General features: G+C 37.3%; 4 protein-coding genes and 1 long non-coding RNA gene across 6 annotated transcripts; 2 read left to right on the forward strand and 3 right to left on the reverse strand.

The window, feature by feature from the left end:
* Window positions 1-206: 206 nt before the first annotated feature.
* LOC112556513 (coiled-coil domain-containing protein 63-like) lies at window positions 207-7,317 on the reverse strand. Of its 2 annotated transcripts, none has more exons than XM_025225591.1 (11): window positions 7,206-7,317; window positions 6,509-6,666; window positions 6,122-6,252; window positions 5,525-5,706; window positions 5,071-5,252; window positions 4,002-4,189; window positions 3,645-3,859; window positions 3,085-3,253; window positions 2,386-2,549; window positions 1,925-2,019; window positions 207-1,322 (listed from the first exon to the last, which is right to left on the reverse strand). In XM_025225591.1, the coding sequence occupies exons 2-11, from the start codon at window positions 6,664-6,666 to the stop codon at window positions 1,127-1,129; spliced, it is 1,680 nt and encodes a 559-aa protein (XP_025081376.1). In that variant the 5' UTR covers window positions 7,206-7,317; the 3' UTR covers window positions 207-1,126. The 2 variants fall into 2 exon arrangements, with proteins under 2 accessions (XP_025081376.1, XP_025081377.1); XM_025225592.1 differs by having other exon boundaries at window positions 6,509-6,671; window positions 7,206-7,306.
* Window positions 7,318-7,330: 13 nt separating this feature from the next.
* LOC112556516 lies at window positions 7,331-9,393 on the forward strand. Its single transcript, XR_003097750.1, has 2 exons — window positions 7,331-7,419; window positions 8,387-9,393. It is a non-coding gene; the product is annotated as an uncharacterized LOC112556516 (long non-coding RNA).
* A 798-nt stretch (window positions 9,394-10,191) lies between these two features.
* Window positions 10,192-14,758, reverse strand: LOC112556514 (prohibitin-2-like). The gene is made up of 8 exons (XM_025225593.1): window positions 14,553-14,758; window positions 14,193-14,274; window positions 13,509-13,588; window positions 13,085-13,209; window positions 12,659-12,844; window positions 11,628-11,735; window positions 11,065-11,142; window positions 10,192-10,774 (listed from the first exon to the last, which is right to left on the reverse strand). The coding sequence occupies exons 1-8, from the start codon at window positions 14,680-14,682 to the stop codon at window positions 10,661-10,663; spliced, it is 903 nt and encodes a 300-aa protein (XP_025081378.1). The 5' UTR covers window positions 14,683-14,758; the 3' UTR covers window positions 10,192-10,660.
* A 210-nt stretch (window positions 14,759-14,968) lies between these two features.
* On the forward strand, window positions 14,969-16,931 carry LOC112556515 (39S ribosomal protein L47, mitochondrial-like). Its single transcript, XM_025225594.1, has 4 exons — window positions 14,969-15,144; window positions 15,563-15,663; window positions 16,011-16,168; window positions 16,486-16,931. The coding sequence occupies exons 1-4, from the start codon at window positions 15,023-15,025 to the stop codon at window positions 16,819-16,821; spliced, it is 717 nt and encodes a 238-aa protein (XP_025081379.1). The 5' UTR covers window positions 14,969-15,022; the 3' UTR covers window positions 16,822-16,931.
* A 9-nt stretch (window positions 16,932-16,940) lies between these two features.
* On the reverse strand, window positions 16,941-24,513 carry LOC112556512 (fumarate hydratase class I, aerobic-like). Its single transcript, XM_025225590.1, has 12 exons — window positions 24,357-24,513; window positions 23,824-24,019; window positions 23,260-23,387; window positions 22,341-22,479; window positions 21,813-21,913; window positions 21,089-21,295; window positions 20,642-20,768; window positions 20,172-20,362; window positions 19,668-19,985; window positions 19,091-19,210; window positions 18,817-18,934; window positions 16,941-18,487 (listed from the first exon to the last, which is right to left on the reverse strand). The coding sequence occupies exons 2-12, from the start codon at window positions 24,017-24,019 to the stop codon at window positions 18,387-18,389; spliced, it is 1,746 nt and encodes a 581-aa protein (XP_025081375.1). The 5' UTR covers window positions 24,357-24,513; the 3' UTR covers window positions 16,941-18,386.
* Between the last annotated feature and the right edge of the window lie 642 nt (window positions 24,514-25,155).

Consider the following 25,155-nt stretch of genomic DNA (forward strand, 5'->3'; position numbering starts at 1 on the left):
TGTAGCTTATTTTTGTTGCAATATTTCAATCCAGAGAAATAAAATCAAACAAATCAGTTGTAAAATTACAAAAAATGCAATAAAGACATCAAGACAAAAATCTTTGATACTCTATATATATTTATGTCTTTTCTAGCATTATATATATTAAGACAAGAATAATTCTATTTTCATGTCTCAGGAAGATATATAAAAGCAAACAAATCTCAATCTGCATTCTTTTTTATTCACCATGAAAATTAATTATGATAAGGCTCAGCATAATGTCTTTTGCATGTGTCCAATCTACTAGTTAATAAGATTACTGCTGACTCATAGATGACTGCACAGAACTCGAACCAGTCTTCTACTATTACACTAAGTCATCCCATTCAAAGATAAGAACTGACAAAAACTTACAATCTGTCAGCTTTTTTTCTCTGTAGTACCTCCCATGGATAGTTATTTGCACTTCTTGTACATTGGACTGAGCTTTTCTTTTTGACAGCAAAGTACACTGTATATAAGTGCACTCTTATTCCTGTAAAGCGCTTTGAGTCCTGCTGTTGCTAGAAAAAGGTGCTATGCAAATGCATTATTATTAATTAAGTAAATATTTATAATGAAACTGACATGGGCCTCATTCACTTCAACATTATTTCAATATTTCTAGGCTTCATCAGTTCGATCTAACTGCAATACACAAGAATGCTGCTGGCAAGAAGATTTTTGATAGTTTTAGAAATATACATCCATGAGCAAAATATCCCAAATAATCTCAGTATCTCAACTCAGGACAGACAAAATGTACAAAATTATTAAATGGTCTCACAACACTTTTATGGTCACAAACTATTAATGACTGGGCATGTGCTGCTCTATGAAATAATGGCATAAAAGTAATTTCTGCAAATTTTGAACTTTTAATTATACTTTAGATTTCCCCCCCCCCTCCTTTCGTGTATTGTTAATATTTTCTTAAACAGGTAAATTTCATGTATACTTATCTGATTTTGAATGTAATTCTGAATGATTTAAACATTTAGAAATTTTTCTTTTCTATGATTTTCTGTTTACACATTTCTACCTCATGCAATCATTGTTTTTGCTTTTGTTGTTTTGGTTGTTTTTTTTTTTGTTGCAGTGTTTACTTTTTAGCTTCCTTCTGCTTCTGTTTCTGTGTTTTTTCCCGTGCGTTTGACAGGTCATACTTGAATCCCTCGCGACGTGCAGCCGACTCTCGTTTCTGCACTGTCTTCATAACTCGTGTGACAAGCTCGTTTCGTGTGAGAGGCATGACATCATCATCACTCCCCTCACTTTGATCACTCTCATAGTCATCTCTGTGGAAATAACCATTAAAGATGTTCCATGAAAAAACTCAAATTATTGACAACACTCTCAAATTATTGACAACACTATTAATACATTTCTGAATACAAAACTCCCAATATTTTTGTGCGATTTTTGCCCCATTTTAACCACTGAAAGGATTGCAAGCAAATGACACATAGATGATATTAAAAGTGTATGCTGTGTGCAATACTGGTGTCGATCTCTTGCTATGCAAGAGTTAATGATTACTTTTTAGTTATAACTGCGTGAGCCGTTTACTAACTGCCCTGTAGGACAGATAAAGTTGTATATCAGTTCCCTCTATAAGGAGAATGGGGGATATCTCTGAAATGCCAAAATCTGGCAAAATCAATAACTAAAATTTTTTACAAATTAATTTTTGATTTTTTTATAAGTTTACTTAAGTGAATACATTTTCTTGTGTACCCATTTTAACTATTTTATTGTGTCATTATCATTTCAGTTCCAGTGATAATGAGCTTCATTATCATCAGACGTGAAAATCTCATATGAAGTGGTCAAAATCTTAATCATTCCACTTTTGTTCATTAATGAATAAACAGGCTGATGAGGGTTGTTTGGTACTCACCCAACGCCAGGGGGCACTATGGGAAGCTGCTGTGTTGGAGCTGCAGGTCCTTCGCCGAGCAGTCCTGGTGCTTTCGGATCATACTTATCAGCGTCCTGTTAAAACAAAATTGTGACATACTTGTCAACTTGTGAGCATTCTATGAAGATTACACAGCATGTGAAACCAAATAGTGGACTATTTTCAAAATATACATATGTCCTTCAATAATCTTTTTATTTAGAAATAAAAGTATAGAATCAAGATTGCTCACATCTACAAATTAAACTTATGATTATTATTATTTTGCTATTCCTTATGCTATCACTTCAAAAAGTATATACACAGGTCCTTGCTTGTCCAGGGGTGTGTAATGTTTCAACAAAATCTGGCAACTGTAGATAACAGAGGTGAGTAGTACGTACTGTGACAGTTGTGTGGACTATTGCCACTAGTTTTAATCAGTAGGACCTAAGACTCACTTTTATGTTGAGGTATGTCTGGACAGCCAGCAGCTCATTGGTTCGCTGCTCAATGATACCAAGGTACTGCAGCATGTTATTATCAGTCACGCCACTGGCTGCCCCCAGCATGTCGTCAATGGCTGTTCGATCACAGTTGATTTTGTTGAACAAAGAGTCAATACCTGCGCACCAGATCAAGGGTTTGAGTACTTCTGGGTTACAACAATTTTTATTCTGTCCCTCCATCTCCCTCCCCTTCCATAATCTTTCTGTCTCTTTTTTTTATGTTCTCCTCGCTCTCTCTCTCTCTCATATTTACCTCTTCCTATCACACCTCTAATACATAAACCCTTTCTATTATTTTGAAAGACCAATAGAGCTAACATTTAGCAAACTTATTACCAGTTTTAAAAGAAATGTTAAAAATGAAATGTCAATTTTTGTAAAAAACGATAGATTCAGATTATCTGTTTTAAGGCAACAATGTCACAGTGATTGCAAGAATGGCTCGCTGACTTTTTATGTAACTAAGTGGCCATAATCCTCCCCATGTTTCATACTGTTTGCTGGTCAGATATCTAGACTTCACAATCATGTCATGCTTTGATATTGTGATTTCTTCATACTCTTGGATTTTGACCAGACTAAGAAAACAATCTGGAAAAATATGTAAATAGTTGTTTTTGATTGAATTCTGATTCTTGTGAGTGGCTATACCTGCTTTGAGCTGATCCAGAATCTTGGCAACCTCTTTGTATTTTTGCTCATACTCATCTGCATCATGGCTTGCTGAGGCCTCTTTTTCCTCCAGCTGTTTGAGGATCACTTTGCGTTGTTCCTCCAGCTCTATACCTTGATCTTTGAACTTCTCAATCTCATTTTTGATCTGAAAGGTATTTATGCACATGTACTCACAAAAAATACTCTAAGCGCAGGCCATAAAGAAGTGTTTAAGGTGTTTACCAGAAGTATTGTGTTTATGAGGGAATCATAAAAGGCAGTCATCACAACTACTAAGCAAAAAGTTGAGGGGATGGGTGGGCTGGAGGCAACTGTCAAGAACAGATTATGCTCTGCCATATCAAACAGCAAAGTTGTTCATCATTCAGAGGCAAGAGGGTAGGAGATTCAGCTACCTCCTCTGTTTTTTTCTTCCCTTCAACAACAAATGAAGATGCAAGAGAGTGACAATGACCTCAAAAATGGTGATCACAGTAGCCAATATGGTGGTGATAATGACCATAAAATTGTAACAAAGCTTGAGTCCCTGCTGTTACCTCTTGAATCTCTTCATTCAGATTCTCTATCTGATTGTTCTGTTCATTTACGAAGTTAAAAAGTGCAAAGTTTGTATCCTCAACGCTGATAAAGTGGTTCACTAGACGGTCAAGGTCTTCTTCATTTGTCATCTCCTTGATTCTTATAAAAGCCTGCTCATACATCTCCACTGAACCCTCCTGGCTTTCTTTCTTCTTTTCGTTCTCCGTGGCTTCTGTAAGACAAGGTGCAGAAACTTTTGTTAATATGACAGATTAAAAACTTGAGATGCATGCTATGTGAACTCCACAGCCCATAATTTTAAAATTATGAAAAGTGTCTTCGACGCTGAACCTATGCTGTTAGTCTAAAGATACCTTTCTTCTGTCGCCAAGCAACCAACTGAGGATCCTCTTGTCTCTCTTGAGTCTTGATGCCCATAAACTCCTTTAGTTTGCGGTCATGGTCAATGATCCGTACCAACTCTTTCATTTCTGTATTATGCTGCTGCATGTCTTTGTCAGCTTTCTCCTTAAGGATGATCATTTTGGCCTGGGCATCATCTCTGGCAAAAATTAACAGAAGGTAGTGTTTTTAAGATCATGCTTTTTATTGCAGGCAGCATTTTGTCCCTTTCTGCCTTGCCTTCCCCAACTATATATATATATACAGATACCCTATTCAAAAGCTGGATCAACTAAGGGAAGTTGTACCATACAGGTATTGTTTGTATGCTCCAGGTTGGGAGCATGTTCTAACCATGTGACCACCCATTTCCCCAGCTGCAGGCGGAGCATAAGGAGTTTAAACATCCTTTATATGCACCACACAAACTTTCCAACATGCACCTGGTGAAGACTTGGTCCACAAACACCAATAATGTAGATAACGAGAAACTAGAAAGGTCACCCTAACTCAACAAGTTTTAGAAAGTTGCACCTTCCTACCTGTTTACTGTGTGCATTATTTGCTATTGCAAGTGCTTTCAGTATTTCTACAAGCTAAGAAAACTACATCATGGAAAAGTAGGTTCTACAGTGGCATATATCATTATTTTGTTTATTTTTTTACTTTTAATCTTTTCCATGAGTCACCACTACCTTGTAAAGGACAAGCCAGGAGTGTGCAGGAGACTGCTAACTTTGAAGGTAAGAGTAAAATCTGTGACAAATGGTATTTAAACAAATAAGCAAGTGTGAAATAACCATTAACATTCTTGAGGACTGTTCATTTTACACAGCATTAAGGAGTAAATTCTGGCCAGAGAGAGAGAGTATAGGTGGTATTTTCCCATAACAGCGTGAATGTGCAATGGTAGTGTCTTACTATAATGACATGCTGATTCTACAAAATCACAAAAAGAAGAAACTGAAATCTTTCATTTTCATTTTTGTGGGTATTGTTTTGAGATGGTCTTTCTTAACCTTTGTTAATGTAGTATACTACCTTGCATCATAGGCTGCTGTTGATTTCTCAATGACTTCACCCGTTTCACGGCGAAGAGCACGCAGTTCTTTCTCAAGTTTTTTGTAGATTATCTCAAATCTCTTATGTTCATTTCTCAGGCTTTCAATTTCATCTCTCAGCTGTCCATTTGTGCTGAGGCAGTCATTAAAACGCTTTTTTGCCTGTAAAGAGCCAATAAACTTAATCCATCCTTTGTCAACTTCTTCTGAACGCATTAAAAGTTTTACATTTATTAAGTTTGATTTTTTTCTACAACAAACATTTCTCAAAATAAGAGTACAAAGGCCAATATAAAAAAATCTGTATGTGACATATTTTTAAATGCTAGAATAATCATCATCTACATTACCATGAATGTACCTCACATACTTTTTGCTAGCTATTAAATCATTCATGCAAATGTTTGTAAGCTGAAATATTTAAAAATCGACACCTGATCCAGCCGATTTTCAAGAACACGGATGTTCTTCTGTGTCTGTGCTGTGTGGTGAGAGGACATATGGGTTCCACCCATGTTCTTGCGCTGTTGGTTGAGCTTATTTTCCCACTCTCTTATCTGTACATCCAGCTCTGCCTGCTCTTTTTTTGCCTCTTCAATCTCTTTATCATGTTCATCTGTTACCATAAAAAAATGTGTTTATATTTTCTTCTACAACAGATCTATTGATTCTAAAATATCTTCTTGCCTAACACATCAGTCTATGTATTATTGCACATGTACATTTGACCAGATACCTACAAGCTTGCTTGTATGTATACACAGATGCATTTGGGTTTTATAAGTTGGTTGCTTTGCTTCTGATTACAAAAATGTGTTGCTATAATGTTGCTTTAAAACTTTAATATCTTGCAATTGGTAAACATCTAAAAAAATTTCCTAACTCTTATATAAGGTTAAAGTTACAATTTTTAAAATGTTCATAATTAATCAAGTATGTTTTTGTATTGCATTTATGACTGAAAACTTGTGATATGTAACTAAAATTCATGTTTTACTTTAATTATAAATCTTAATGCCTACTCTCCTCACCTTTCACTTCTAAAAGAGTAACAAGTGTGTCTGTTTCATCCTCATCACGAATTTGATTTGAATATGATTCTGCCAGCCTTAATTCTTTCAGCAGTTCTTCTCTCTCTGATTCCAAAACAGTCATCTCTTTTCTGAAATTGTTTCAAAGTATACTGCAGAACAAAATGATTTCATTATCCAACAAAACTATTGGGATTTATATCTAATTCTGTGAATTTCAAGTGGAACAAAATTTGCTTCATTGTCCATATTGTATATAAATCATTAAACATTTAAATTACATTCACTCTTTAGAGTTTATTCAAGAATGTGTGCTTGAATATATAGGTCTACTTTTCAGATGTGCAGAGATATTAAAAAGTGAAACAAACTATATATTTCCCACACTTTTGACTTCGAATCATGTTCTGTGATTCCTCTGTATAGGCAGCACGGTCATTTTCCATGATGCGGAATTTGCGCTGCAGTTTAACCAGTTCGGTCTCTGCCAACCCCTCCATCTCGCCATCACTACCATCTGATCGGGCTGAATGTGGAGGTGGCATCTTCGCTTGTGGTAAAAAAAGCAAGTTAAAAAAATTATGAGACTGCAATTAATTATTTGCTACCATTTTTTGTTTCAAATTAGTGGATAAATCAATGTTTTGCCCATGTTGTCAATCAATCTTTCACTACAGTTTCAGTCTTCCACTTTATATCTTTAAAGTGATGAGGTATGCTAGTGGTTCCTTCACCTTAATCTTGGCTTTTCTCATCTTGTGGTGCAGAATATATATATATCGTGTTACAGGTACCTGTTCTGGTTCCTTTTAAAATCATTGAATACTGTTATGTGTAGGGTAACTGAAAAGTGGTTCTTCAAAACATAAATCATCATTTTTATCATTGCTAATCAGCGCAGAGAGTGCGACCTATCTTGGTCGTGATGCTGCGCGATACATGCAAGTACACATACTATTATTATTTACAATGTTTTTCTTCAGCGTTAATCGTTCCTGCATTTGCAGATATAAAAAATAAAATAATTGTTTCTAAACCACCTTAAACCGATTTTTTATACCCTGATTGGCTTTTTTCTTTTTACCTTGCTTAATTCTCTTTGTCACCAAGTGAAGTATGAAGAAGAAGCTTGATTAAAAACGCGCACCTTGTAGCTGAATTTGCTATGGGTAACTAAGGGCAACAAGGGAAGTCACTGACATTTGTAAACTATTACTTCCGAGATCTTCTCAAGAGAGGCGCAATAGGTCTTGTCCATCAACCATACAATAATGTTCTGTCTGATGCATTGCTTGAATGTGCGTATAGGGTTTTGTTTTTTTATAATTGTTTTTTTTCAACTGTTTTGTTAGTTTAGTTAATCGGACGAGATGTAGTGAAATTTTGGCCGATGAATAACGAAAGCGCAAAATATTTGTACAGATAAAATTGTGTTTGTAAGATGTGAAGAGTTTCATTCACACTAGACGTTTGGAAGGGCTCAGGCATATTTTTCACAAGTCTGGAAAACGGGAATGTGATTAGGATATGGGTTAATGTTGTTAAATATGTCTAATATATCACCACTTCTTTAATCCTAACCTCCTTTCTTTTCTCTTTGTCATGGCGTCCATAACATAGTGTCTGAACACTCCCAAACGAAATATATTGCTCAAATTTGATACCGGGGGAAGCCAGCTACGAAAGGCACATTCGGCCTACATTGAGGTAGCAATTCTAGGCTGGGCTTTGGAAATGAATAAGATGATATATTGTGCTAGTCAAGTTATCTTTCCTGTCTAGTGACGTTTTATTAGGTGGGAGTGTTTTATTTTGGGCCGATAATACAGACTGTTCTTGTTGAAGACGAAGTGCTGTTGTAGTGACAGGCTATACTGCTTTGCATCTTGTTCATGGAAACATAATACTTGTCTTTTGATAGAGCACAGTCTCCAGGAACTCCATGGAGTTGTACGCTGTTAATGAACTGCTTTTAACAAACGAGATAAGAATATCCAACCAAGTTTTTTTTTTTGAGTGGTGGTAATGGGGATTTGCATTGGTTGAAACTAGACCTGGGCCTTGTCTTGACACTAAATCTGAAGCTCTGCCCTATTTTGATGCTGCAAATTGGTTGAATAGAGCATGGCTGCTGACTCACCTATGTCAGATTTGTTCCTTCACGCAATGAATGTTGTGGCTTCATCTGCTTCCTCACCTTTCTTATTTTTTTCACCTCAATCACATTATTAAAGCTGATTTGTTGTTTTGTTTCTAACTTTTCAGTTGAGCAAGACGCTTAGCATGGGAATGTGACGAAGAGAACAAAGAAATCTGAACAAAATGGTGTTCAGAACATAAAATTGTGAGAATCTGTTCTCTAAGAGGACCTCTTGGGAGATTTTTGTACAAATGTTCCAACAGTGAAGAAGCAACACATGCAAAACTGAATGGTTGCAAAATGGATGAGATATTTTCTGACAAGAGTTCCAAATTTAGTGGTGATGCATCTTTGACAGAATGTAAAAAGGAGAAAACAACTTACAAGATCAAAAGTGATGAGGAACATGACAGTGCATCTGGAAAAGGTGACTATTCAGTGGATGTGGAGGATCCACAATACAAAAACAAACCTGAAGATGATATTGAAAATGGATTGAGCCACTAAATAATAACAGCTCTGCCAGTAATAGTAATTCTGAGAGCAAGGAGAACAATGACAACAAAATAAAAGTAGATAACAATGAAGCATGTCAAGATAATTTGGATGAAGGTTCTGTTGGGATGCAGTCTTCAAGTGTTTGGCCAACTAGACCAATTCGTAGGCGTCATTCAGTACGGCAGCAACGACGACAGGAAGCGAAGCAGAGGATAGCTCTTCCTGCTTCAATTCTGGCACAGTGGCAGCGAATAGGAGCCGAATGGGGACTTCACAGCAATAATGAGATTGCACATTTTCTAATGCAACGTTACGAGGATAGTGTCGCAGGGAGACCACTTCGCCCTTCGCCTCCCCGTCGCTGTGCAGGATGTGGAGGGCCACTTATACTACTGCCCTGTGATAGCTGTGGATCACATCAGCACTCAAACAGAGTGGCAAGAGACCACAGAGATCAGGATGGAGAGATGTTCTGTGGGCGATGCAGAGACTAGGTCATGAATTTGCACGAAGGGCCAGCTCTGTTAATGTTAATGGTATGTTAATAAATATGAATGAGATACCATTGGTGGAACTGAATAACATTAATGAGATTTGACACATGGTTGAAATAATATTCTTGACTTTCAGAAAATGGGCTTGAATCTTTAATTGAATGGACATTTGATTGATGCTCGTGTTTGTTTGTTTTTTCTATGTGTTCTGAAATATTTAGTCTGTTATCTTAAATAAGTATGTCTAACCTCGCTCTTTCAGGCATTTCAAATATTAGAATCCTGCAACTTTGACCTATTTTTTCTAAAAGAAATCCTGTCAACCAGCACCACCTACCTTTCCACTAGGAAAGCAGATAACGAAGTGGTTAGAGTGCTGCTATCAAAGGTTTGATAGTGTGTGGTGCAATGTTCTTCAAATTGACCCAGTTTACAGTGGGTACATGCATTGCCACATTCATGTTTTCCTAGGTGGACGTAGATGACCTCCTTCTCATTTAGAGCTATGTATTACAAAAGATTTTTTTTTTCCCAAAGAGCTTGTGGGGGTCAACGAAGGGGTATCATGGTAGAGTAGGGAAGATTTTCCCCTCCTAGGATCATGTGGATATTTATAATATTCGTGTGCCATGCAAAATTATCAACACCGAAGCCATAGTTTCACTCCCTTGACAATGTTGGACCAAATGATTTCATGGGTTAGATGTCCCCTCCCCCTCCCTTGTTTTTTTAATAGATATTGGGGGGAGTGCCATCACCATAGGTCAAGGTCCCAACTGAGCCATTTTTATTTTAATAAAAACCTCAGGAGTGGATGCATCATCTTGTTTCCAATATAAATTAAATCAGGAAAGTTCATTAAGACAAATGTAACATACAACAATCTGCCTCAGCATCAAGCCTTTTGATCAATTCACAGAGTGGAAAAAAATGATAAAAACTTGTGGTCAATGACTTTACTTCATCTTTGCCAGAAAGAACACATTTTCACAAACATTTGACCAGCAAGTATTCAATGTATTTGGATGCTTGTTTATAATGTTAATTCATGGTATGACTTTCAAAAGTTATTACACAAAATTCAAATGACCGAAGCTATTTCAAATATTTGCAAGGTTTGGCTCTCTTTTAAAGAAAAAAATGGTAGCATCGATTAATCAGTAGCACCTGCTTTTAACTTGATTGCAGAGACGACATGACTAAATCTTGAAGGCAATAGATGCTCTGTACATCCTATTGTAAAGCTATTCTGGCAAATTTCCAAAAACTATCATCCCTCTTGGTCTCTAAAACTAATTCATATTTGAATCTAGTACAAACTGTTTTCCACACTTATTGCTCGGTGCTCCACACAGTTCAGGTTACAGCCAAAAGGACAAGTGATCATGATGACAGTGGGAAATGCTTTCACTTTTTGCGCCTTGCAGTAAGGGCATCGGCAGCATCATCAAAGTCTTTTTCACCAATGTTCAGCATTAGAGTGCTGGCATTTAGGTATGCTCTGTTCTGGGACTGTGCGATCTGCAAACATGAAAATTGTCTCAAATTGAACTTGTTCTGCTCAGAATGAAGGGTGTAAAATGCTGAAGACAATGACTGTCAACAGTCATTTAAAATCTCTTAAACCTTTTTTCGGGGGGTTAAATTATGTAGGAAAAGACATCACACAATCGCAGGTTTATAGAAGCAAACTGAGAAAATTTAGTAACTGAAAAATAGATCTTTAATATTAGATACCAGATTTTGTGAGCAGATGCTCACAGGCAGACATTTAAGGGCTTAAAATACTTCCAGATTTTAAATATACTTACGGTTCTGGCAATGTTCTGAGCTGCTTTAATTTTTCTCAGCTTTAGAAATCCAGGGTTGGCGCTTACAGACTGTCCAATCTAAAAGATGCATTAAGGAAATAAACATTTTGAAGATGCTTTTTTTTCTTCACATCATCCTGTATAAATAAAATGTTAAAATATTTCATAATGGCTTTAAAGTAACACTGCACACCTCTTCAGCCCCAACTTTTTTTGCACTTCGTTGGTAGGCAGATGGGTGTTTTTATGTAGCGATTCAGGTGTTACGGATTCATTTCTTGGCTCTGCCACATCTCTCTAGATGTGACACCTGTTTACAGGAATGACCATCAGTCATTTTCTCCAGGTACTCTGGTTTCCTCCATCCTACGTTTGCGAAAGAGGAAGAGAATTATGAGTTGAATGAATTTGTGAAACATTATGCCTACGAATGGTGTTGATGGTGCTCAATTAAAACATGTTATTAACTGCATTTTACAATCTGGGACAAAAACTCATCTTCCCACACAATGCTTTGCAACAGTCTAACTTTCTGAATATCTTAAAATGCAGGCAAAGGATACAAGTTTAGCAGCTGTAGCTTCTCCCTCGGCTTGCACTACTTTCTGCTGCTTTTCTTGCTTGGCTTTTTCCACAATAAACTGGGCACGCTGAGCTTCTTGCTGGGCAACCTGCAGGCACATTAGTTTATGGTGTTAGGTGGTACAAAGTGGAGGCCACAAGTACAGTTTAATGATCCATACTACTCATTCTATACTTGACAAAATACAGATATTAGAAAAACAAAGTGCCTCATGACAAAGACAAGTGTTGTCCTGCAAGAACCCAAATGAAAGCTTAAGGTGAGAGTAGACAATAAGTTTGCAGTTTTGAGATGCCATGGTCAAATTCAAGATATCACCAAATATTAATATTGTGATAACAATTTGGATGTGATTTGGTTGAAAAATGTGGTTTTTTTAATTAAGCAAATTTATCTTTTACGCTCTACTGGGGGTGATTAGGAACAAGAAGAATGAAGATCATAGAAGACAACGATGCATGAGACCATAACTTTTTTTTACCAAGTCACTTTTGTCTCCTTCAACCCTGACCACACATGCAGCACACCTGCTTTTTATGTATGAAATGATTTTATGATCATTTTTGCCCCACCTAATAATAATGCAGAATGAATAAATTTTCATTTGTTGGAGTGGACCTGACATTAATAACAGTTATCATTATACAGGGAGACATAATAGCATGATACAAGTGAGGGATAGTTTTCTCCACATGCTACAGATTTTTGTTGGCTACTATCCAGAAAGCTCTAAAACATCTATACTATTTTGTAGCTCTGACCAACTCATTTAAAAGAACAAAAATCCTTCTAAATGCAGTTTGTAAGCATAAAAACATGATGCAAAAATGTTAAAGGCTCTCTCATACAACTTACAGCCAGACAGTGAAAATCCCTGGATGTCTTTGTGTATACAATGCTGGCTGCCTTGCCATGATATAGCCTTAGTTGATGCATTGGAATAAAACAACAATTCCCCACTCACTCAACCCTTCCTGGATGTCTCCCTAATACCAAACCAAAGGTACAGACCTGCTTGGATTCAACAGCAGCAGTATACTCCCGACCAAAGCTGAGTTCTGTGATAGACACATCATCAAGGATAATGTTGAAATCTTTGGCTCGCTCTGTTAACTCACGCCGAATCAACAAACTGACTTGCTGGCGCTGTGTTATCAGCTGAGATGCATTGAACTTGGCCACAACACTCTTTAGAACCTAAGGAAATAAAAAAAAGGGAAGTATAGGGAAAACAACACAGAAAAATATGCACAAACATCTTAAGCTGAATTTTGAAATTTGTAACATGTTACATTTTGTTTCACACAAGCACCAGAAGAAAAAAAACAAAACATGACCCTCAAAACTGTATGGTATTTACAGCTGCTAAGGAATATACAAGATCACAAATATATGATGTTTCTCGCTGCAGCTGGAAACACACATCCAGATATGTACCTCATTGCAGATAGAAGGTAGCACTCGCTCATCAAAATCTGTCCCAAGGCTTCGATAGATCTGTGGCAGCTGAGAAGCAAGTGGTCTTGACAACACACGCAGTGAAATGTTTACCATCTGCAAGTCTGCAAAGTAAACAGTAAGATTTTCGTAACCAGTAAATAACAATCAAAACACTGCCGTTGACAGTGAAATGTAGTAATGAATCTGAGTGCACTATGATACATAAATTACTCACTCTTAAACAGCACACAAACATTCATGCACACATAAATATGTTCTGCTGCTTACAAAGCTTTTGCATGGCTTCTATGGCTCTTTCTTCTTTAAGATGTATCATAGCCACATTTCCTAGCCCAATTTTTTTTTTTTTTTGAGTGAAATAGCTGAGTTCCCCTAAACCTCTAAATCACATGGCACTTACCTTTGCTTCCTGTGGGAGAAGAAATTTTTCTAGGTCTGGAACGGATGTCATAGATGATTGGGTATTGGAACCAAGGTATCCTGAAATTATAAATACTATTTATTATTATATATGCATGGCTCACATTTTTTTTTGTAATGGGGATTGTGAATACAGTATATTTCAGGGAGCTTAAAATAGATTTTAAATAAATCTAGACTGCACTCATGGATGCATCAATGTAAACTGGGGAAAACTCACATGCTATATGAGACTTAAAAACCTGCATGACTGGTCCCAGTTATAAACATTCTAGTAGGTAGAGATCATATACATTCTGTACATGTGAGTGCCTTAAACATTTTGCGGTACCTCAGAACCCTCTTGCTTCTTCAGTGTATACCCTACTGGATAACATTCAGGAGCAAAGCGGGATTCACAAACGACTGCGTATTGTGTAGGTGCAGTGAAATCTGATCCAGGAATGAAGCTGATCGTCCTCTCAATGATGAGTCCTTTGGTAACGTATGAACAATTATTCCATCATTGTTTTCCTGTGCATTCAGCGACGACATAACAGTTTCCATGTCAACGCACGGATTTTCCAGTTCGCGTTTTTCCTTGCGATTTCATATTCGAGGCATGTTATCAATCGGGTAGGTCTTTCTCAGTCCTCACACACACACACACAATTTCATCACTCACCTGAAATGCAGGCCTTCGACAAAGACATCATCCTTTACGCCACCGATTCGGCTAAATATAATGGCTCTGTGACCACCGTCCACTGCAAAAAAAAATTTCGAAGAGAAATGCAGTAATTTCTTTTTTCAAGAGACGTCATAAGCCCCCGTACTCTACTACTTCGTTAAGCCTGTATTTACTTCAGCTTATTTAATGAAATATATGTTTTCAAGGTATTTGATAGTGACAAATAAATACATTATAAAGAATAGACTGCTTTAAAAAAAGATGTTGTGTTCATTCTTCATTTCGCTGACATAATTCAGGAACAGGTGCTCCCACGCTGTTTCGAACGCGGTCACGCTATAAAGCCGCTGTTACCTGTGTAGACCGATTGCGACACAGCATACGCAAGTCCTCCAGCAGCGGCGAGGAATCCAAGACCTGTTCCAAAACCTTTTCCTCCTGTTTTCAAGCGTCCTGCGATATCGCCAAATTTCTTAGGATCCATGTCGTAGGTTTTCTGATGCAAAGTCGCTACCCTTGAGTTGCATGGACTTCGAGGTCAAGTTTTCGTGCTTATTTCCGGTGCACTCAGTGTAGTGCATATTTTGATGACGTAGGTAACTAAAACTTTAAATGGTGCATTGCACATGTTTACATTTACATTCAAAAATCAAATAAAATTTAGTAATTTATGTTTACTTTATTTGCACTGTGTTAGAACATAGACTATAAGTAATGTTATTTATAGTCTATGGTTGGACTAGTAACGTAAGGGGTTGTGACGTCATCTATTCATGTCGCTTTCAGATTCCAAACCACAAGGACATTTCAGTTTATGATAAAGCATGGCTGGTTCCATAAAGACATTTTGGGGAAAACTACCCCAGTTCATGTCTAGAATACACAATCTGCTGGCACCATCTAGTAGTAACCTTCTACATCAGGCTTTCTTCAAAATTGACCAAAGGTAACATCACTACCTTTCTGGTTCTGCCTCACGTTCGTAAAGGCTGAAACACTACAATTATCGCTTGACATTTGCTTTTTTAGAATTAGTTGTAACATGTTAGCGTTTAATATCTCTGGACAGCACAGTCCCCATCAACTAAATGGCATAGATTTTTCACTTGCAGTCCCTTTTGTATTTTAAATTGCCACATTTATAAATTGACCGAAGCCTGTTGGAGATTGCCAGTTTCCGTGGCTGTAGATGTACGCTTGTAAAACCAGTAATCACAAAAAATTGAGTAAATGTTGTTAACGGAATATGGTAAACTTTGTGGAAGAACGATGCTTTCAGAAAAGTGATTAGCAATGCGGTTTGGGTGTGGGTCGAATTTTGTGTAAGAATACAAAATGAGCATGTTTCCCATGCATGGTACCAGGTTGACATCGTCGGCCCTGTTTCACACAAGCGGACAAAATCATGGTTTGATGGAGTTCTTTGATGACAAAAAGAACTGGGGAGAGACAGTGGTAAAAACAGGTCAGTGAGACTGTAAATGACAATTTTTTCATTGTCTTTTATCCTTCTTCACATGGAAGACGTGTTTAGTCAGGAATGGTTAAGCAGGACCTTGAATTGTAGATATTAGCACCGGGGGGGTGGGGGGGAAGGGAAAGCATTTACGTTAAAGCAACTCCAGCGTGCATGGCATTAGCTTATTTAGCACTGTGGTGCATACATTTGAGTTTTGATGTGCAACAAGTCTTTAAAACCTTGATGAAATTTCCAGGCTGAGCATCTACAGTGTAGAGCTTAACAGCATTTCAGAAAAATTTGAAAATTCTTTTGTAACATTCTTCATATTATTCAACATTCTGCAACAACAGGCAGACCATGGCGTCTTGAAGAGCTTCGAATTAAGAGCAACAGCGATCTCCATAAACTGTGGTATGTGCTTCTCAAAGAACGGAATATGCTTCTTACAATGGAGCATGAATACAAGCGACAGTCAGAATTGTTTCCAAACCCTGAACGCATTGAAAAGGTATTTAGTTTTTGTTTCATAATATATATATACACTCATGCACTTTTGCACACATCTGATCTATATCATTAGGTTTCTTGTTTTTAATGTAATGACAGTGTTGGAAGTTTGTAGTTTTCACCAAACGAGATGGCGTTCCTAACAGGACATATGATTCTCAACAAGATTTACAATTGTGATGTAAAATTTGGCCAGGTAATCGCATATTTCAGATATTATTGATGTCCAATTAATAAGATCTTTAAATGAGTATTAATAAATCAGACAGGAGGTGGTTTGAAAGTTCTGCCTATTATTCTTGTTCTTGAATATCTCAGGTAGAGGAAAGTATGGAAAACATCATGCAAGTTGTGAAGGAGCGAGATGAAGCATACAACATGCTCGAAACAGGAAAAACAGGAGAGCCAGAAATACGTCATGTCCGCAACTTTTTGGGGCTCAAACGCTACCGCCGTAGTGTGGAGCACCTTCTGCCTCCGTTTATGAATAAGAGATATTGTTTACTGCACCCTAAATACAACCCCAAATTACGCAAGTATATTGCTTTATACTATGAAAAGATGCGCATAAGCAAGGAAAAGTTTGAGAAGAGAGAGAAAATTCGACGTATGAAGCTTCTCGAAGAATTTCCACATCTTGAAGGCAAGATTTAAACAGTGAACTCTTTGTATGAGATGTGTGTGTGTCATATTATATTGAATGTAAGTGGTAGTGTTTTGACAATTTGATGGCAATGCTGGATGCAATTAAAAAACAAAATAACTAAGATTGGTTTATTCTTGCTAGAGTGAAAGTTGCAATGGCATGCTTGATTTTATTCCAGGTTATCACATTTCTCTACTTAAAAATTGCATGTAAAAATCTACAATTTACAGTTTTGGCTACAGGTAAATTATACATCAGACACATACATTCAGCCTCACCTATTATTCATACCGCACCCAACTCCAACCAAACAAAAAATTGATTGATCTATGCCTACAAAGATTTGTTAAATTATTACATTATTAATGAAACTATATAAACAAAATATGGCTTCATATGGTTAGATAAGCTTTCAGTAATAACATTCTTTGCGATAGTTTTGTGTTAAACCCAGTTAGTTGCAGCAATTTATGATTTGGTGCTGAGACCTATTTTGCTCATAGGTATGACAATCACCCGTGCTTTACCAGGCAATCTTTATAGTATCAAGGATACTCATTTGGCAGCCATGATGGTCTCGGTCCATAAGCAAATGAAAATAAACTTGTAAAAATAAAGGCATTGTACAGTATTACATCAACAATACAGGCAAAAGTAACAGATAACAACCAGTAACTAGATAACGAGCACTGAAATTGTGCACTTTATAGGATAAGTCATTTGATCAAATCACATTCCATGAAATGCACCCCTGATGAGTCAGCATACAGCTTGAACAATTATAAACTAAGTTTGAAGACATGGAATAATGGCAAATATTTTAAACTCAAACACTTTGTCATACTACAACATTATAGGGACTATTTGCTGCCAAACTGGAAATTTTCACCAGGAAAAACCTTGAGCAAAAACAGCGACAGCCTTTTTTAATATTTAGAATTTTAGGTGTTTAGAATATCACTGAAAATGTCAATGTCCATGAAAACCAAGGATAAAATCATGTGACATCAACATGTATGCAAAGCAAGTGCTAGATGCTTCACCTAAGGTGGAAAATAACAAGAACATAATTCATAGCTTCTGGCAGTTAAAGGTTCACAAAGAGAAGCAGTTAAACTGAAAGTATTTCAGACAGCATAAAGCTGTCTAGGTGCACATGTACTTGGTGGTCTGCCACCACTTAGGACAGCAACATTCAGAAAGCTGCTGATGTGCTAAAAAAAGCTAAAGTACCTGTAACACAGACTTACACAGTTAACATCATTTTACTGTGCTGAAGATCCCCACAACTTATGCTGAAAACTTCAGTCAGTTAAAACTATCACTGTCATCAAAGTTTTATTCAATGATACCAGCACATCTTTTTTCTTTTTTATTGTTATAATACTTCATTACTGACCTGAGGAGTTTTTTATCTTCTAAAAACACAGAAGCTAAAACATGTTTACCCCACCACATCACAGGATGGTGACAAATATTCCTCTACCTTCCCAATGCTGATAGTCATTGAACACAAATTCACACTTTTACAGAATTTCTGTGAGCATACAGTATTTCTTTGGCCACAAAAAAATTATTCCACTTGCCATTCCTGGAAAAAGTCATTTCCTTTGTCATCTACAACAATGAATGCAGGAAAATTTTTAACCTCTACCTTCCAAATAGCCTCCATGCCTGAAAAGAAAAGTTTTGACTCTGTTACAAAGACAAAATGGCATTTTAACATAAAAATGTCTAAATATATACTAACTGGCTGTTCTAAAAGGGGATGGTTTGTGAAGTCCCAGACCACGCAAAATCATACATAACTTATTTAAGCCTCTGCATGTACATCAATAGTTGCCACTGCTAACAATAATAGCACTAAAATTTTATCACCTTGTTTTTTGACATTTGTAAATTAAAAGGGCAATTTGATGAATCTTTACAAACAATAATCAATGTAGCTTTCTTCTTCAGACCCTGCCTATTCACCTGAGAAAACACTTAGATTTATTGCTCACCAAGTTCAGGGTATTCTAAAACTTCCACTTTCTGGATGCAGTTCTTAGCCAGGATGGCTGCAGGCCCTCCAATGGACCCAAGGTAGAAACCCCCATGCTTTTTGCATGCTTGTGCAACCTGACATGAAAAAATTGCACTAAAACTATCACATGCTACAAAGATTTTGATGTTCTGCCACAATTTGGCGTTGTTGTTGTTTTTTGTTTTTGGAGAAAAAATACAAATGAGTATGGGTTAGTAAATGTGTTTTCTTTTGCTGTATGATGATATTACCTGCTTACTCCTGTTGCCCTTAGCCAGCATAATCATGCTGCCACCTGCTGCCTGGAACTGCTCAACATAGGAATCCATTCTTCCTGCAGTAGTTGGACCAAAAGAGCCACTTGCATAACCCTGTGAAGCAAGTTTCTGCTGCAGTATCATAATCTCTGAAGGAAGTTTAAACTTCAGTAACCCAAACTCAGAACCAAACTGTTTATACAGTGTATCATCAATTATACAGAAAATGGTAGCATTAACTAAATTCTTACAAACTGAAATATATTTGCTGCTGAGATAGACTTGCAGCTATACTGAAAATTGTCTTATGTTTTAAGAACAGAACCACTGCATTTAAAAGTGGAATAAATTCTTTCTAAAGTGAGATTAAAATGTGTTTCTTATATGACATCATAACTGAATTAACCCCAACCTAACAATAAACCTGTTTTGTTTAAAACCTATTAAAGACAGATCTGTGTTGCTTACTATGATGTTTGAATGAAACTGAATAGCAGCTAGTTTTTACATTCTTCTTCTTGTTCCTAATCACCCCCAATGGAGCACAGGGCCGCAACTAGTTTCTACATACCTTGGGCGTCTTAGCAGGGCCAGCATAGTAAATGGGGTGATCTTTTACATATTGAGGAAGTCCCTGACCACTGTCAAGTCTCTCCTTCAGCTTGGCATGGGCAATATCTCTAGCAACAATCAAAGTTCCTGTCAGACTCAGTCGTGTGCGGATTGGGTGCTGGCTTAGCTCCTGCAGAATCTCCCTCATAGGCTTATTCAGGTTGACCTGCACAACCTCACCTCCCAACTCTTTTTCATTAATCTCTGGTAAGTACTTTGCAGGGTTTTTCTCCAGCTGTTCCAAGAAAATACCATCTTCTCGGATCTGTCCCAAAATCTGTAGGAGAAATCAAAATGGTTCAAAGCCTGAAGCAAAGGTGGTATTCTGAACATACGTCAAGAAATACTCAAACTTAAACCTTATACTAGAACAAAAGATGTTTAAAGTGAGGTATTATAATACATTATAACACTGTGTTGCTTCTATGAGTACTAAATAACACAAATATAAATCTGAAATTACCTGGCGATCTGCTGAACATGAGACACCTATTCCAACAGGACAAGAAGCTCCATGTCGAGGGAGACGGATTACTCTCACATCATGGCAAAAATAACGACCTCCAAATTGAGCACCAATTCCTGTCTTCTGTGTCAGCTTATGAATTTCTGCCTCTAGTTCATGGTCGCGGAAGCCTTGGCCATGCTCATTACCTAGAAATTTATTTTGAGTTGAGACTACTAATCAATGAAATCTAAATAATGCCCTTCTAAAACACCAAAGTAAAAGCTATGGAATAATCCTATAACTGCAGAACACCTATTTAGTGATTAAAACTGAAAACAAATAAAGTAAGTGCACATTGCATGAAAAACTAAGGAAAATGTAGGACTTGCATGGTTGGTTAAATACGAGATTAACTTCCTAAAAACAAGGCTTTGATATGAACAGTCATGCGAGTAATTCTTTTTTGAAACTGGACATAACACTACCTTTCCCAGGTAAGCCATCAAGGTAGCGACAGGAGGCCAGTTTCACAGTCTTCAAGTTGAACTCTGCTGATGTTCCTCCCACTACAATAGCCAGATGGTATGGAGGGCAAGCAGCAGTACCCAGGGTCTAAAATATGAAAAACACATTTTTTTCTTTTAAACTTGTAGGTGAAATTCTAATGAGGATCCTAAAATCCAAAAAGGATAAACAGAAATAGATGACTTCATGAGTCTGTTCATGTACATATAACACAGAGCTTAATAATTTAACGATACCTGTGCTGCAATAGCTATCAGTATTTCGTTGTCAAATGCATGCCTCACATGCATGCATGAAATTTTGATGTCAGAGAACAAGATGAAGATAATAAGAAAAGAGAAATATCAAAGTCAAAGCCCCTCAAAAAATGATTAATTCTAATTTTAAAAAGTAACAAAGATCAAAACCTTGATTTTCTCATTGACGAACGACAACAATTTCTCAGGATTCAGAAGGGCTTTAGTTTGCTGGTACAGGTAGGTTTTATTAGCTGAGCCTCCCCCTTTAGCAATGAACAGAAAATCGTAATGATTTGTGTCTGTTGCATAGATCTCAATTTGTGCAGGGAGATTGGTTCTTGTGTTCACTTCATTGTACATGTCAAGTGGTGCAACCTGTAAACAAAAATAAAGTACATACTTGAAAATATTCTAAATAATACTTTTAACTAGGATTAAGTTTGATAAACTGTGCAACAAGTACCAAACTACACTGTGATAAAATATAAAAATGATAGTGATGAATGCACAGATCACTCTGTGGCATGTAAAGGACAATCTAACTTGCTTTTGCTAAACACTAATGATAGTGGTAGCCAATGTTTATTAAGGCCTTGAATTATGGATCTACAGACTTTCACGAAGGTGAATTGTTAAATGGTGGGTTTTAGCATTTATGAGCCTGGCAGTTTTTGGCTCTTATGAGTACAGATATCAGTAGAAGGTTGACAGGGATCCAGTAGGCAGGACCTTTACAGTAGTACTTCCTCTCATTTATGATGGCTGAGAAATAGTATTTTATGATACGCTGATCGTATTCTGGTCATCTGATAAAGAATTCATAATCTTTAAGACTTTTTAAGTCTACATCAGTTATCACATGATAAGCAACTGAGAATATCACTGAATATACCTGCGAGTATCTCAGATTTTTTGAGGTATATGTGTTGTAGATACCCTGGGATATAGCCTCGGCATCATTTCCTTCAGTCCACACATACTGACCCTTTTTACCTGTACAGATAAAACATATATAAATGATCATGCTTACAATGGAAAAAAATCCAGCAAGATTAGGTACAGATTTCACAATTCTCAAGAAGTCAGAAAACTTAAATTATTTGCTAACTTCCTTCCACTTATTATATTAATTCATGGATTTGTTGTGTAGCTAATTCAAAGCATCAGAAAAAAAAGAAATTTACCCTTAAAAAAGTTTTAAAAGTTATAAGCAGGGCTTCTGCTAAGGCTAAATTCTTTGGGGTCCCAGGGACCCCTTCTTCAGATTTTTAAGGGGTCCCTGTTCTTCGCCCAAATTTGAAGGGGTCCCCTGGAACCCCGTTGACGAAAATTGAAGGGGTCTCTGAACTTTTAATGCGTACTGTATGTAATTTTTTGCGTAAGCAGAAGCCCTGATAAGTTTTAAAAAATGCAAGCATACCCATACAGATGGCAGTGCCTGTGTCCTGGCAACCTGGCAACACCATGCCAGCTGCTATATTAGCATTTTTCAACAGCTCCAAAGCCACAAATTTGTCATTACTGGATGCCTCAGGATCAGCCAAAATTTTAGCTAATTGCTAGCAAAAACATAAAAGTGATTCATCATCTGCTCCTATACAGCTTCACAACTTTGCTACTAAATGGCACAATTTGAAAAAAAAACATTTTTTTAAAATGTTTCCTCCACAACTTGGCTCTTACCATTAGAAAAACTTAAATGTGCTATAAACTTTCATATTATGTCCTCCCTTGAATGAAGGATCTCTCCAATTCCTTGCACCATTTGCTGTTTGTTTATCAGAAATGCGTACCAGAAAGGGATTTATCAGGAAAGGTAAAAGTTGTGCAAGAAAAGGACCATGCTTCTCCTTCCACAAGCCCTGCTCTAGATACAAAGACCTGTTATGTTCTCTCCCCCTAAGACCATGAGGTTATGGGAGTCATTACCATCACATTTTGTAACATTATTGGTATTATTACTACAGAACACCCCTTCATTTAAATATCTTTACCACCAACAGAGTGCATGCAAGAACACAAAGAACTGATCACACACACTATATGCACTTAGCATTTTAGTAACTTCTTTGTGATTCATCATTATGGGTGACTACTATTTACATGTTCACAACATTTGTCAAGGCTACTCCTGCAAACACCAATTCCCTTACATCTGTATACTAGGACAGTGCTACATGTTAACTAGATCTCTTGCTTTCTCTTGAATGAAGATTTTTTTTTTAATTTCTTATCCCTGCTGTTATGTATATCTATCATATTCCTTTCAGGATAATTTATCTCTTCTTTCTTCTTTTAACTTAACTAGTACTTAACTTTTAAGACTTTTCTTTTTTTACCTGCAGATGCCCAGGTCTCAGCAGATGAGCCACATCAATCATTGCATTTTCAGCTATCAGTGTTAGAGCCTGTGGCTGCACCATAAGAACCTTTTTCCCTCTTACCTCCATTGTGGACACAAAGTCCCCTGCAACATTAAAGGGATCCAATCTTACTTAGACAAATATGGTTTGTGAGATCTATGAAACAATTTTATCAACAAAACAAATTGTTCAAGGTTGCCACTGAAATATAGTTTACTTTTAGCACATATACATATGTGTTCATACATACACATGCTTGGCCAAATATATGAAATTCAAATTGCAGCACTTTAATTTCATCTAAGCATATGGGGATTGTTTTCAAGAATTTTCTTTTATTTAGTTTATTCCTTGTTGCTCCTTTGAGGAGCATAGGGCTGCAACAACACCTTGCCAGCAGACCCGGTTTTGGGCAGCCGCCTTCAGTTGGGCCCATGTGGTTACGATGTCCGAATTTTCTTTTAGTGAATGTTTTCTCTAACTTAGACACATTGATTGGTAGGGGCTTGAGGACATTTTGTCAGTCATCTTTGGAAATACCTGTAAGTTTTTTCCAAGGAACAGAAGGCTTGGCCTCCTGATGAAGTATATCCTGATAATAGAATGGCTTCACATCTGTTGCTGCGGTTGCCATGGAAGCCATAGGCCCAATCAAGCAGCGAAAATTCGATATCGTCTGAAGCATGCTGTAGGTGTGACTGCCTCCCACTACTGGTACCAGCCGTGAGGCTAACATCTGTGGATTGACAGCAACATGAACGTAAAGACTCTTGCTTAAAGAAATACATCCAGAAACTTTAAGCAGGCAGATAAGTAGTTTTTGCACTCTCAACTTGTGAAAGCGTATCATATTCAAATGCCGAAGCGTCTATTACCGACGGTGAATGATCGACTATGGATAGATGCATCCATTCAGCCTGTACATTCACAGAGCATAACTATTTTAATTAGAGCGACTCAGTATTCCAATGCATCTTTCTTATCAGCCTGGCGCAACTCACACAACATAAAAGAATACAAACTATACTTCCCCTATCTAAACTATCTTAAGAGGATGAAGATGCAAACCTTACTTTGAAAAAAAACACCCAAGTCTAGCTCGGGCAAGCTGAAGACGAAAACTTGTCCTTGCTCTGCAAGGGACACCACTCTGCCAAGGTCAAGGTCGCCAAACAGAATGAACCTTCGCGACCTCGTCAAGTCGCAATCACACACTTCTGCTGCGAAATGTAGAGCACTTAGGTCGGAAGATGCATACGAGCTGTCTTTATGTCCCTTGCTTGATGCATATTTTTAAAGTTCCATATATATATATCAAACAGATGTCTGAGTCAAACGCTAACCTCTTTTGAGTATCGATTTACGTACACTTTTAGTGCGAATGTGATTCGATTCAATCTGTTTTGTTAGCATTCATTCATTTATTCAAATTATAATTATGCTCGCTGATGAACGATTTTGCTGGTTCGCCGGTCGTGGTAAACACCTGCATGGATAGACACCAGCGATTAGGTCGGTGGTCCTATATACGCGTTTGCAAGCCGGCAATGAATCCTCTGTCCACATTGGCGTCGACCCCGTTTCAAGGTACCCTTCCTATGGCTGAGCCAGACTAACTTTATTGTGCCGCTTGACTGTTGCAAGAAGGGGTTCTTGGTGTTCCACAAGGGTGACGACCGTGTTAGGACAATTTAAGTGATCATTGGTTTTAGTTCCGGATGCCTGAATTCTCCTCTACGTAGCAGAGTCGCGTTTCAGCAGGATAAAAATTACGAGGAGTTTATTATACAGTCTGTAACTGGTAGCAAATACTTCGATCCTGTCCGGCCTGGTCATTGCCGTTGTTGCTGTTGCGATATTGCTATAAGGATA

This window comes from Pomacea canaliculata, linkage group LG2 (genome assembly GCF_003073045.1).
Source record: "Pomacea canaliculata isolate SZHN2017 linkage group LG2, ASM307304v1, whole genome shotgun sequence".
Lineage (NCBI taxonomy): Eukaryota > Metazoa > Mollusca > Gastropoda > Architaenioglossa > Ampullariidae > Pomacea > Pomacea canaliculata.